This window comes from Macrosteles quadrilineatus, unplaced genomic scaffold (assembly GCF_028750875.1).
Source record: "Macrosteles quadrilineatus isolate MER2022 unplaced genomic scaffold, UCM_ALF_1.0 Scaffold_7__1_contigs__length_78375512, whole genome shotgun sequence".
Taxonomy (NCBI): domain Eukaryota; kingdom Metazoa; phylum Arthropoda; class Insecta; order Hemiptera; family Cicadellidae; genus Macrosteles; species Macrosteles quadrilineatus.
This window is the reverse complement of record NW_026542600.1, coordinates 46,154,646-46,166,686: the sequence shown is the minus strand read 5'-3', so window position 1 is coordinate 46,166,686 and position 12,041 is coordinate 46,154,646. Positions and strand designations below refer to the sequence as shown.

The window sequence follows — 12,041 nt, the reverse complement described above, 5'->3', positions numbered from 1 at the left end:
TGCAATAGTATTGAACCTGTATTTGTACATATTCTACTAAAGGAATGAATAACTTTTTTAAACTTGACCCATTGCGGACCTAATAAGCACATTACTAGCTGGCCCCTATGGATCCTATTAAATTCCAGCAAAATGCAAGGTTTTAATTAAAAACCTATAATAACCAAATGTTTTTTAACCAAATGTGGTTTATGCTGTATTTTCTTAAACCTTATAAATTTCTCAATACCATACAATGTTTTTTAAGGTTTTTCAAGAAAAAAAACAATTGTATGAATAAAAAACTTACAAATTTATAAAAATGTTTATAAAATTTTGAAAGTAAGCAATTTGTTTTCATTCATAAAAATGTTTAAATGCTTCAACCAACAAAAAAATATGTGTACATTTTGGTGTAGATTTTTTTTATACATAGAAAACTTTGATTTAATTAAATACCATATTTTTTTTCTTTACATGATATTTTCTAAAACGCTACATGTGGTAAAATGTTGGCTTACAAATAAAAACCGGTTAGCTTGACTATTTTTTTATTTCTAGGCCTTGAGATCGGCGACTGTGCCGATAGACAGCTTTGGAAGCTGGGAGCGGAGAGACGGCGCGAGCTGTAAGATCCGCAACAAGTAACAAGTAAGTAAGTTTCTACATAATGTACAGTATGCATTTAATTAGATTTCTTGGTATGTATAATTTAAAAAATGAAAAAAAGTTTGGGTATGTATTTCAAAAATAAAAATAATAAACTAACATGGCGTGCGGTAGTGGATAATCAGTAGGTTATTGTAGACTAAATTACCAATGTAATTTCCATATGTAACTGTTTAAAATTTTTACAAGTCATATTTACACTATTTACAGTTTAGCTTCTTTTTCTAGTAGTCTCTTTTGGTGTGGTATGCTTCAAATATGCTTCAAAGCAGGTGTCTACATGTAGGGCGACTTGGCATTTCTTACATATGTAACGTGTCTCTGACCGTATGTCATTCTTGAAGCACACTTTGCAGTTTCTTGTGGGATGGATTTTCTTTCCAGTTGAAGGAATAGCCATGCTAAAATGTGCCCAAGCTTTACTTTGAAGGGATTGTACTGCAAAGAACGGCGCCCTGGAGAACTTCTTTCTGGGAGTGTGATGTTTTCTATCATTTGTTCAACAATATTCAGTCTGTAGTCAGAATAATGCATCTTCTTTAAATAAATCTTCCTCCAAATACAGAATAAATTGAAAATCACCATGTCAATCAAATAAAAAATATTTTTTATATGATTTGACACATCGCCTTGTGATTGTGTGGGATGCCAAAAACTGGTCTTGAACATCAACAACTAGCATGCCCTTGTTGTAATCAGTGACTTATTTATGTTTTGTAACTTGTATCGTTTCCCCTCTTAGTATTATTTCTTTGTCATCAGCAAACTGAACACCTCCATGCATTGTTGATAAAATATGTACATATTTTTTGTCAAGCCAACTAATTGCTATAGTCAAATAGATTACAACAGAATAGGACCGAAACCAGCTCGAGTCGGATGGGGAGAGGCGAGCGGCATCCAATCAGCTTTCAGAAAACGGTCCACTGTTGCCAAGCTATGCCACAAGCTCAGTCTCTGCCCAGCAGCCGACCTGTGCGTTGATTGATTGATTGATTGATTGATTCTGTAGGGGCGGACCTTGTCCTGTTGCATGTCAGCCACTGATGGGCTTTTTGCGCTCCCAAAATGTACATGGTGGTGGCTCCCCACATGGTACATCAGAGTTCCTCAAACCTGAGTTGCTTAATAAACTTCAGCATCCTATCTATGAGCTCCTCCTGAGGAAGGTGTCTGCCCTTGTCATTGCACCAAGAGTACTGTCCCTTACCTCGTTCAGAGCTGTGCAGTCGTAGAGTAGGTGATCAGCAGTCTCCTCTGATTGCCCAAATTTCCTACATGCTGTGTCTCCATTGTGGATCCTCAAGCGATGCAGGTGCAATTTCAGGAAGCCATGGCCAGTGACCATTCCTGTGATCTGTCTGAGTTGCCTCCTGTTTAAACGTAGAGCATTGGAGGCAACCGTCTGGGAAGGAGAAAAGAGGGTGAGCTTGCTTACCCTGTGGTGCTGAGGCCTAAACCATCTGTTCCTGTGTTCCTCCTGAGCCCATGACATGACTAAGTGACATGCATGCCCACGAGAGATTCTACAGAAAGGCTGTGGTACCACGAAGTCTGAGGCTGATGCGACATATGCTAGCCTGTCAGCCACCTTGTTCCCTTCTTTCCCTGAGTGCCCAGGAACCCAACAGAGTGTTACCTTGTTGCGCCTGCCCAGGTTGCATACTGCAGAGAGGCAGTCCCAGACCACCTTGGAATTGAATTCGTAGGAGTCAAGCGCTTTGAGCGCAGCCTGGCTGTCTGTAAAAATGGAAATGTTGATGTCCCTGAAGCCTAGCCTCAGGTTCCCCCTAGCACATTCCATTATCACAGTCATTTCGGCCTGGAACACAGTTGGGTGAGTGCCCATAGGAAGACAAATGTCCATCCCATTCTGCACTCCATAAATTCCAGCCCCTATCCCATTTCTTACCTTTGAACCGTCAGTATACCATTCAAGGTCACCTTGTGGAAGAGGATTCCCACCCGTCATCCACTCATCCCTGGATGGAAGAAGGACGGTGAATAGCCTGGCGAAGAAGAATCGAATCGGCATGTGGTTCGAGGGCATGTCCAGTACCTCCCCTCTTACCATCTGAGTGGTCCAAGAGTGACTTCGGGATCCTCCAACATCCAACCAAAGGTTTTCGCACTGTAGTCTGTAGGCAGTCCTCCTCGCAGTGACCTTGACATGCAGGTCAATTGGAGTGAGGTTGAGAAGGAAGTCCAGTGAGGCTCCCGGACAGCTGCTCATTGCGCCTGTGATGATGACCCAGGCGAGTCTTTGGACGGCAGCCAGATCTCTCACCGCAGACACCGAGTTCATCTTGGGCCACCACACGAGTGAGCCGTATGTCATGGCAGGCCTTACTACGGAGACAAACAGCCAGTGCATGAGCCCCGGCTTGAGCCCCAGGTTCCTCCCACCATCCGCCTGCATGCCATGAGTGACCACTTACCTCCATCAATGACCTTTTGGAGTTGTGGTCCCCATTGCAGTTTTCGGTCCAATACCACACCCAGGTACCTGATTCTGCATTTCAAGAACTGTGTCTTGTAGTCTCAGAGGTCCTATGCCATTTAGATCGCGCCCCCAGGTGAAGGGGATAGCTGCCATGTTGGAGGGGTTGATAGAAAGGCCTACCTCTGTGCACCACTGTCCAACTGACCTCAAAGCTGTGTTCATGAGGTTGGAGACAGTGTTGTTGAATTTACCCATAACCAGTATCGCAATGTCGTCAGCGTATCCTTGAACGAATACACCACTGTCACTGAGAGATCTAATCAAGTCGTCCACAACAATGTTCCAGAGAAGAGGAGAGAGTACTCCACCCTGTGGACACCCTCGTGTGGTCCTGGCCTCTAGAACCTCATTGTGATGAGAGAGTCTTACCTTCCTCTTACTAAGAAGAGATTCCACCCACCTGCACACCACCTCATGGAATCCAGGAGTTCTGGCAGCATTGATGACAGCCTGGGTTTCAGTATTGTCAAAGGCCCTAAGGGCAATCTCCTTGAATGAAACGCCTTGTCAATTCTGCATACCCGGTGATGTAGGGCAGAGTCACAGGATCTTCCTGGAGTGTAGGCATGCTGATGGCTATGTAGGGGATTGACTCTGAGGACTGTGTCCCCCACATACCTAAGCACCAGTTTCTCTAGAGTCTTCAACAGGAAGGAGGACAGAGAGATGGGACGGAAGGACTTAGGATCTGTGTAACTAGCCTTACCAGGTTTAGGTATGAAGACCACCCTTGAAATGCTCCAGGCTGGAGGGATGTGTCCCAGGGCTAAGTTGGCCCTGAACAACTTGCTCATTGCTAGAAGTAATATATCAATACCTTGCTGTAGACAGACGGGACCTGAGCGTTTTGCAGTCATCCTCTTGTTTTGTCAAGAAATCGCCTGTGAGCTATGTTCCGCATTATGAATACGGACAATACAGTAGTACAAGACGTCGACGACCATAAGTACACGCAACGTCGCAAGGACGTGGTGTTCCTTTGCGTGCTCATTTTCATGTTAATTTTGTTTCATATATAAACTCTGAGCTGAGCAACATTTCTAGAACTGCCATACACTTTTTCTTGCTAGAAACAACTTTGTTTGGCCATATAAATTTGATGTTATTGTTAGAGCGATCAATTTAAAAATCATAGCTGCCAAATTTATGCCGAAAGGCAACAACATATTTCCAGAAGCATGTGACCCTATCAAATTATATTTTCATTTTGTATTTATTAATTTTATGTTTATATATTTTTGAAAAACTAATCTGGGAACTGTTAGAGCCATTTTGAAGATAATTGTGCAAACAATCAAACCATAATGATGTATGGGATGAATGTATCTTCCATACGATATAACAAAAAAATATAACAACACTAACCAATACCACAAAGAGCTTGCCGTCATCGTCAGATTTCAGTAGACTTTCCTCCTCCATTGGGGTAGGATCGCCTACGCTCAGTCCAGCAATAGGAATGCTTTCGACCTGTCGGTCACACTCTTCTTGCGCATCAACAATGGTTTGGATGGTTTTTTCCACAACATCTATATTGTTCCCACGAGTACCGGGTATCTTGAGGTCCACCTCCCTAGTGACCCGATTAGAGAGGTAAGGCGTACATATGACTGGGTTCCCCCTGGTTCCCAGAAGGCTCCGTTAATGACATTGAATATCAAAATATAAAAACTGGTCTTGAACATCAACAACTAGCCTTGTTGTAATCAGTCACTGATTTAGCTTTTGTAACTTGTATCGTTGCCCTCTTATTAGGATTTTTTTGCCAACAGCAAACTGAACACCTTCATGCATTGTTGATAAAACATGTACATATTTTTTGTCAAGCTAACTAATTGCTTATACCCCACTGCAAATAATTATTAATATTATTTAGAGGTTAACTGTAAGAAAGAACCATGAGGTCCTAAGTTCGCCTCAATAAAGAAGCATTTTCATTTCATTTCATTTCACTGCAGCTTCTTACAGACTGGGACGGGTGGCGTCGTCCTGTAATCCAGCTACTAGGAGGTCACGAATTGTGGATATTTATAGGCATGCACTGTGGATGCGATACTCTCTGGTGTGGATTAACGTCCGCACGAGTGAGTACTACGACTATTCGCAGTACTATCCTGATTATTAGACCAATTAGTATGGCAAAAATGTGATTCGGATTCCACTAATACTATAAACTGTAGGCCCCTTAGTTGCCATTAGCTGTACGGGCTATTAATTAACAGCTGTGTCTAAGGAATATGTCGGCCTTAGTCACTAACAAGACTACAAGATCGCGCTACTCATCCTACACTAATCTCCATTCATACTTGGCTTAAAATACCTACTTTGTATGGTCGCCATTTCATCAAAAAGTATTAAAGTATAGTATTAAGCTTCACTTCTTTCCAGCTCATTGGAAAATCAACTAGCATATTTGTTCTCTTGTAATCGCCTGTTCCAATAACATGGGTGTCTCTAGCTAGTAGCATCTCACATAGTCTCGGTGACATATACCAATTGTCAATGTAGAGACTTTAGGCCTGATTTTGTATATAAATAAATAAAAATGTCTTAATTAGCCAGTGTTTCTTTAATACATATCAGTTTTTCAGAACAACTTTTGTCACTAAACTACTGCACTTACAACTAAACATTTATATCTTTTAAGAACGTTTTAAACTTAATCTTAAAGGCATTGCTTGATGCAAAGGTTTTTAGGCTCTCGTATAGTCCGTTTTACAATGTGGGTCCAAAATATGAGAAACTTTTCTTTCCCAATTCTAAGGTGACACTTGGAAAGTGAAGCCTCCCATCATAATGTATCCTACATTGCATGATCTCATCCTGGACAGAAAGCTTCTCACAAAGATAGTCGGGCTCACGGAGAGTCCGTGACCTTGTGAGTCATGCAGCACGTCAAAAACCTGCACATGGCTTCCATGGGCAACATCCTGGCTGCTTCACGGAAGGGGGAAACATGATCAAATTTGTTAAGGCAGAATACAAATCAGATTGCTGAGCTTTGAATTCGCTGTATTCTGCACATGTCTTTCTTAGTGATACTATTGTCATATGCAGGGAAAGCAGTAGTTAACTACTGACAATATCAGTGACTGCGTGAGTTGAAGCTTTGCAGCCTCAGGCAGTGTACCTCTGAACCTTTACCTCTCAGTCTTCCTATTGCTCGTTAGGAGACATGCGTGATATGATCTTTAGGCCCCCTATACACGTAACGATCGGATGGCCGGCGAGAGCCGGAAGGCCAAACTGTGCTGTGACAGGAGGGATACACACAACGATTCGCCTGCCGGCCAGACTGAATCTTCCCCGCCTAGCTGCAAGAGTGTGTGCAATCAGTAAGCGTTTTGCGGCTGCTGTGAACAGTGCTGTAGTGTGACATGTCTCATATGGAGGAGTTTATGGCATATGCTGCGATTTTAGCAGCACTGCAGAAAAGGAAAAAGCGGAAGAAAAGGGAATTGTGGCATAAAAGTGAATAAACAGAACAGCATCAACCAATGTCAATTTATTGGAAGAATTTAGATTGTATCCCAAAGATTGGAAAAATTATTTACTTACTCTTAAAATAAAAGTCAATTATTCATTACTCTATCTACACTAGGCACTGTCACTGAACAATACAAAACACTCGATATATGGCACAACTCAAAGACTGAGCAGAAAATAAAGTTAGATTATGTCAATGACCGTGCCTAACCACAAAATGAACGTAAATCAAAATAATACTACTGTTGGCGACCCCGTACACGTATTGATCGGCCTGAAGGCGGGGGTTGGCCGGACGACGACCCCATACACTTAACGATCGGCCGGCCGGCGTGGACTTGTTACGTGTATGGGGGGCCTTAAAATTCAAATTTCTGTCAATAATGACGCCAAGAGTTTTGACTTTGTCACAGACCGCCAAACTCCAGCCATTATCTCTTAGTGTCTGTACTAGGTTCACAGGGGCAGTATGAAGTACAGTGCACTTGTCTGGATTTAGCCTAACCCCATTAATGTTAGACCATTTGGAGATGTTCTCCAGATCAGTGTTGATCTTGTCGATGGCCTCACTCATGTAACCAGGGCTCATAAGACAAGTGCAACAGGGAATCATCCGCATACAATGCTTTACAATATTTGTGGCGCAGTACAATGTTTTACACAGCTGGGAATAGCCTGACACTTCATTGTTTAATTCGTCATCAAATTTTATGGAAATATACGTATTATTTAAAAACACAGACACACGTAATGTTTACAAACATAATAACACAAATTTTTTGTTACAATTGTGGCAGCTGACTAATACGCCGTCACTAGCTAGCGACGTAGTGATCAACAGCTGAGAACGAAATAGGTCAGTATTACGGAATTAATATAAATATTACGGCATATAATAATTTACTTTAACAAATTTGATGTTCTGTATAGCCCTAAATGTTGTATAAAAGCTACAAAAATTATTCTAAATAACAGTAAAAGAATAAAACGGCGGTCCTAGACCTATATTTTGGGGGCGGTTACCAGGGGGCCTGGGGGGTATTGTAAAGAGGGCGATCTGGGGATCCTACCCCGAGAAAAATTTTAAATTATCTGTAGGTATAAATGAGCGATTTCAAAGCTATTTTGAGGCATATAACATTTAATTGGCCTAACGTGTAAAGCTTTCCAGTAGGGATGGTCAAGTCTCGAAATTTCGGGAAATTTTCGGGAAATTTTAAATCTCGTTACACGAGACGAGATTTCTTTTTGGCCGAGATTTTTATCGAGACGAGAATAAAAAAAAAAAAAAAAAAAAAAAAAAAAAATTAAAAACGCCTGCAGAAAGTCAATGCAATACCCGCAATACAGGGGCGTGTTGTAGTTGCGTTTCCTTTGCGAAGGCGTTCTTTTTTAATTAATTCTATAAATGTAAATATTACTCTAATTATTTTAATAATATTACTTTAATAACATTTGAGAAGTTTTGTTAAGTGTAAGCAGTGTGAGGAATGTTTTATTACTATAAAAAGTCAAAACAAGTAACAAGTAACTATTTTATAAAAATTAATATTGCTTTTATTTTATGATTTATTTTATTTTAGGATAAGTTGAACTCTACCCTAACTGATATCACTATGTTTCCTAATCGTAGGCATTTTTAATAAGTTAGGTGTGATTAATAAAAAAATGTTATGCTGATGTTTTTTAATAAAAGATTGTAAATATTCTTGCCTATTATCATTATTTTTGTATTTAAACAGTCATCTAACAATGTTACAAAATCAGGTAAAAATTTTGAACGTGCATTTCCCGTTGTGTATGAGAAGGGAAATCCCGTCTCGATCTCGTCTCGAAATTTTATGAGAAATAAAAAATCTCGTCTCGTCTCGTCTCAAACTAAAAATTCAATCTCGTCCATCCCTACTTTCCAGTTTATTTCAAGAAATGTTAAACAAATAAACATGCAATGCAGTTTTTGAATTATTGAGACTTGTGGGATTTCATTAACACATGGTTTTTACATTGTAGGAATACAGCAAAAATACAACACATTCAGTTTAAAAATTTTTAAATGCATAGAATTGAAGTTTTTGTAATGGGCATCAAGGACCTATTCCTCAAGCATTATTGATTAAATACTCTTTCAACTGGTGCCGATGTGCATGGCAAAAATAAAATGTATTCCAAAATCAGACCAAAAAGCTCGAACCAGAACTTATTTGATCAAAGAAGTGTTTGAGAACTTGCACCCAACACGACTGCATTATAACTGCCCAATAAGCAGCAGCCCGTTGCCATCACTCACTGCCATGGTGACTATGTAGATTTGGCCTACAGAATTTGTTCTCATATTGGGTTTTGCTAATCTTAAATATGATATCAGGTCCTCCAATCATTAAGAAAATATGAATACTATTTAAATATTGGAAGTTTTAAAATTGGCTAACGGTACGGTAATAATTGAATTACATTAGGGCCTACTGTAATTTTGAATTCTTAGTGTTTAACTCGGATAAATTAACATTCAACTACCTTTCAAGCTTTTATTATTAAAACAACCTCTTTATTCTTTATATTATTTTGAAACTCTTCTCTATCTAATAGTCATTTTCAAGTTTTCAATACTCTAGGTAAATGATAACATTAATGCAGAAGAATTAAATTAATAAGAAGAAGAATGCGGCCGAACACCAGCATCGGCCACTGCCGTAAATGACCCAAAGCGTCCATCGTCTGCCAATCTTCTCTACTTCTCACAACGTACAAAATATAGTTATAGACTCAAACGACACTGAGTTTAAGGTTAGAGTAAGTATTCATTTCTATAGTTTCACCACAAGTGTATCTTATAGACTACAATGAATTAGGTTGAATGACTTGCAATAAAAATTATTTAAGTTCCCTTTTAATACATAATAGTTGATCTGTAAAAAAATATTTTGGGGGTCTTTTGTGGGGGGGTCACGACCCCCTGGGACCGCCCTTAAAAGAATAACAATAAAGTATGCCGACATCTCGAGTTAACTCGTGATGGTGGTTTTGGGCCACTTGAAGCCATCACGAGAATACTCGTGATAGGTCGCTAATGGGTTTAAATAACTTTAGGATAGAATTTTTAATAAAAGGAACTAAAATTTCTTTTTTAAATAACTGAGCAATAAAAAACCAACGAAACCCGTGTTTGTTGCACTATGCACTAAAGGAGAGAAAAAACGTTTAACGGCTCTTTTGGACTAAAAAATCCCATTAAGTCTAAATATTTAGAAATGAAAAGAAAAGATGGTGAAAACAGATCCTCCATAAAATGTATATTTTTATACTTAGTCATAAGGCACAACAAGCATCTATTATTTTGCCTAGCGATATAACTGTAGCCTGTCTTTCTTTAAGTTGAGGCAAGCTAGCTGTAGTGTAAGTTGACCAAAGGGGTAAAAAAGGAAAATGGCTGTGCTGGCGTTGCGAGTAAATCATAGTCAAGCCTCACTGAATACACCGTTTAGGAGTGGAAATGTAATGAATAATTTGAAAATGTAACAATTGTTTGCCTATATTATATTAATCAGGCAAATTATAGCTAAGTGTGGAAATTGGAAAAATATGCAATTACTTTTAACATTTAAAGTCAGCTGATTGACATGGGACAACACACAATTGTTTTTGGTTTTTTTTTATACAGTACCTTGCTTGTTTCTCTGTTAATGACTTAATTGAATTTTCAAATAAATCAATATATTCCTTTCCTACTTTTAAGTGGTGTAATCAGTGAGGACTAGTGGGATTTACTCACAGGGTTTGACTCTGCCATTATCCTCTTCTATTCATATGGTCAACTAGCTTGTCTCTACTTGACATGATACAGGCTAAATAAAGCTTCATGTGTTTTAACTCATGTCTAAGTATTATGCAAAAAACACATTTATAGAAAGATTTCATGGGGATTTTATAAGTGAAGTAAGATGTAGAAAAGTTCTCACAAGCTAATTTTTCTTCTTTTTTGATCATTTATTTAAAGCCTTTGAATTTCTGATCAACCATTGACCGATTCAAATTACATTAACTGCCAAGTGATGTACCTAACCTTCACCCTGTTTTGACATTAACTTTTAAAATTAAGTCTTCTTCAAGCAACCGTCATTGTATCCTTCATTCAAATGCTGTTGAGTTAAGAGAAAAAGGAGATACCCTTATTATATACACAGACGAAAAACATGTAGCACATAAGTTTAGTTTAAATTTCTGGTGATATTTTGTACTGATTCAAGCCAAGAGCTTTTAAAATGTTGACATGTTGAATGAGAACAAACCTGTTCAGTGTATCTGGAGGACCGCAGAGATGTGGAGGGGGTGTAGGAAGGGTCGCGTAGAGAGCTGAAGGAGCCTCTTGGAGGCCTGCTTGTGGTGGACCCTGCAGAGGAAGTCGAGGAGATTGATGACGAGCGAGCTGACCCAGTCACATAGTTTGAAGGGGAATACCTACAAATAAATCAAAATACCTTTACTTTTTTAATTTTTAACTTGCTTCTCTTAATATACCAGAATTGTATAGCAACTATAGCCTAATGTACTGAACATTATCTTTAAATGTAATGTAATACTTAATTTTAAGGGCTCAAAAAGGCCAATATATAATAATATTTTGTATTCAACTTTTTGAACCTTTAAATTAAGTATTACATTACATTAGTTTGGCAATATCTCTAATATAAGTTATTAAATTATCTTTAAACAATTTTCAGTTTTTTCTCAAACTTTTTGCTAGATTTATCTGATTTTAGTGTCTCCAATAGCGCATTGAATGAGGGTGGTCCATAAATAAGGTCTAAATCGAGCTCATGTCGCAGCCAAGGGTTCAAATCTGAGACCAATAAAGATCCCCTAACTCCAACAGGACCACACTAACTAACTTCATTCACAACTATTCTAGCCGGTTCCCCCCTATGGGACAATTAGTCTCGTCAAAGTATTCAAAAACGTCTTGAAAGAAAATTGACGCTACAGCCAAATATGAATCACACTATATGATTATTTGTTGATAGGAAGGGGTCAATATACCTGTTTTGTATATCTACTTAATTTGTAGACGATCCTCGTACAACTTTGGTCCAAAATAAGAGTAACTATTTCTCTAACTTCACACACACAGTCACAATGTGATTTAGGCTGGGTAATCTTGTCTTGGATAAGGAGTCGCTCGCAAAGATAGTCGGACGGACTTACAGACAAACAGTTGCAAAACGCTCACAACAGCATGGCATAAAAAGCAGACCACTTGCTTCACAGAAGGAGGGTACACGATCGCAGAGAATGGTTTATCTCCCATAAGTAACTGGGGAAATGGTTCAATAATGGTTTGAAATTAAATTAGGGTGTCCAGCCAACTGGGAAAGCTGAGAATTGTATGCAAATACAGTGTGGAACCCAG

General features: G+C 39.0%; 1 protein-coding gene across 1 annotated transcript in view; it reads right to left on the bottom strand.

Annotated features, from left to right (window-relative positions):
* The window catches only part of LOC128997864 (ubiquitin carboxyl-terminal hydrolase 2-like), a 65,823-nt gene that overhangs the window by 31,912 nt on the left and 21,870 nt on the right, over positions 1–12,041 (bottom strand). The window contains exon 5 of the mRNA XM_054423637.1: positions 10,924–11,092. Coding sequence (XP_054279612.1) covers positions 10,924–11,092 — 169 coding nt within the window. The remainder of the gene's footprint in view (positions 1–10,923; positions 11,093–12,041) is intronic.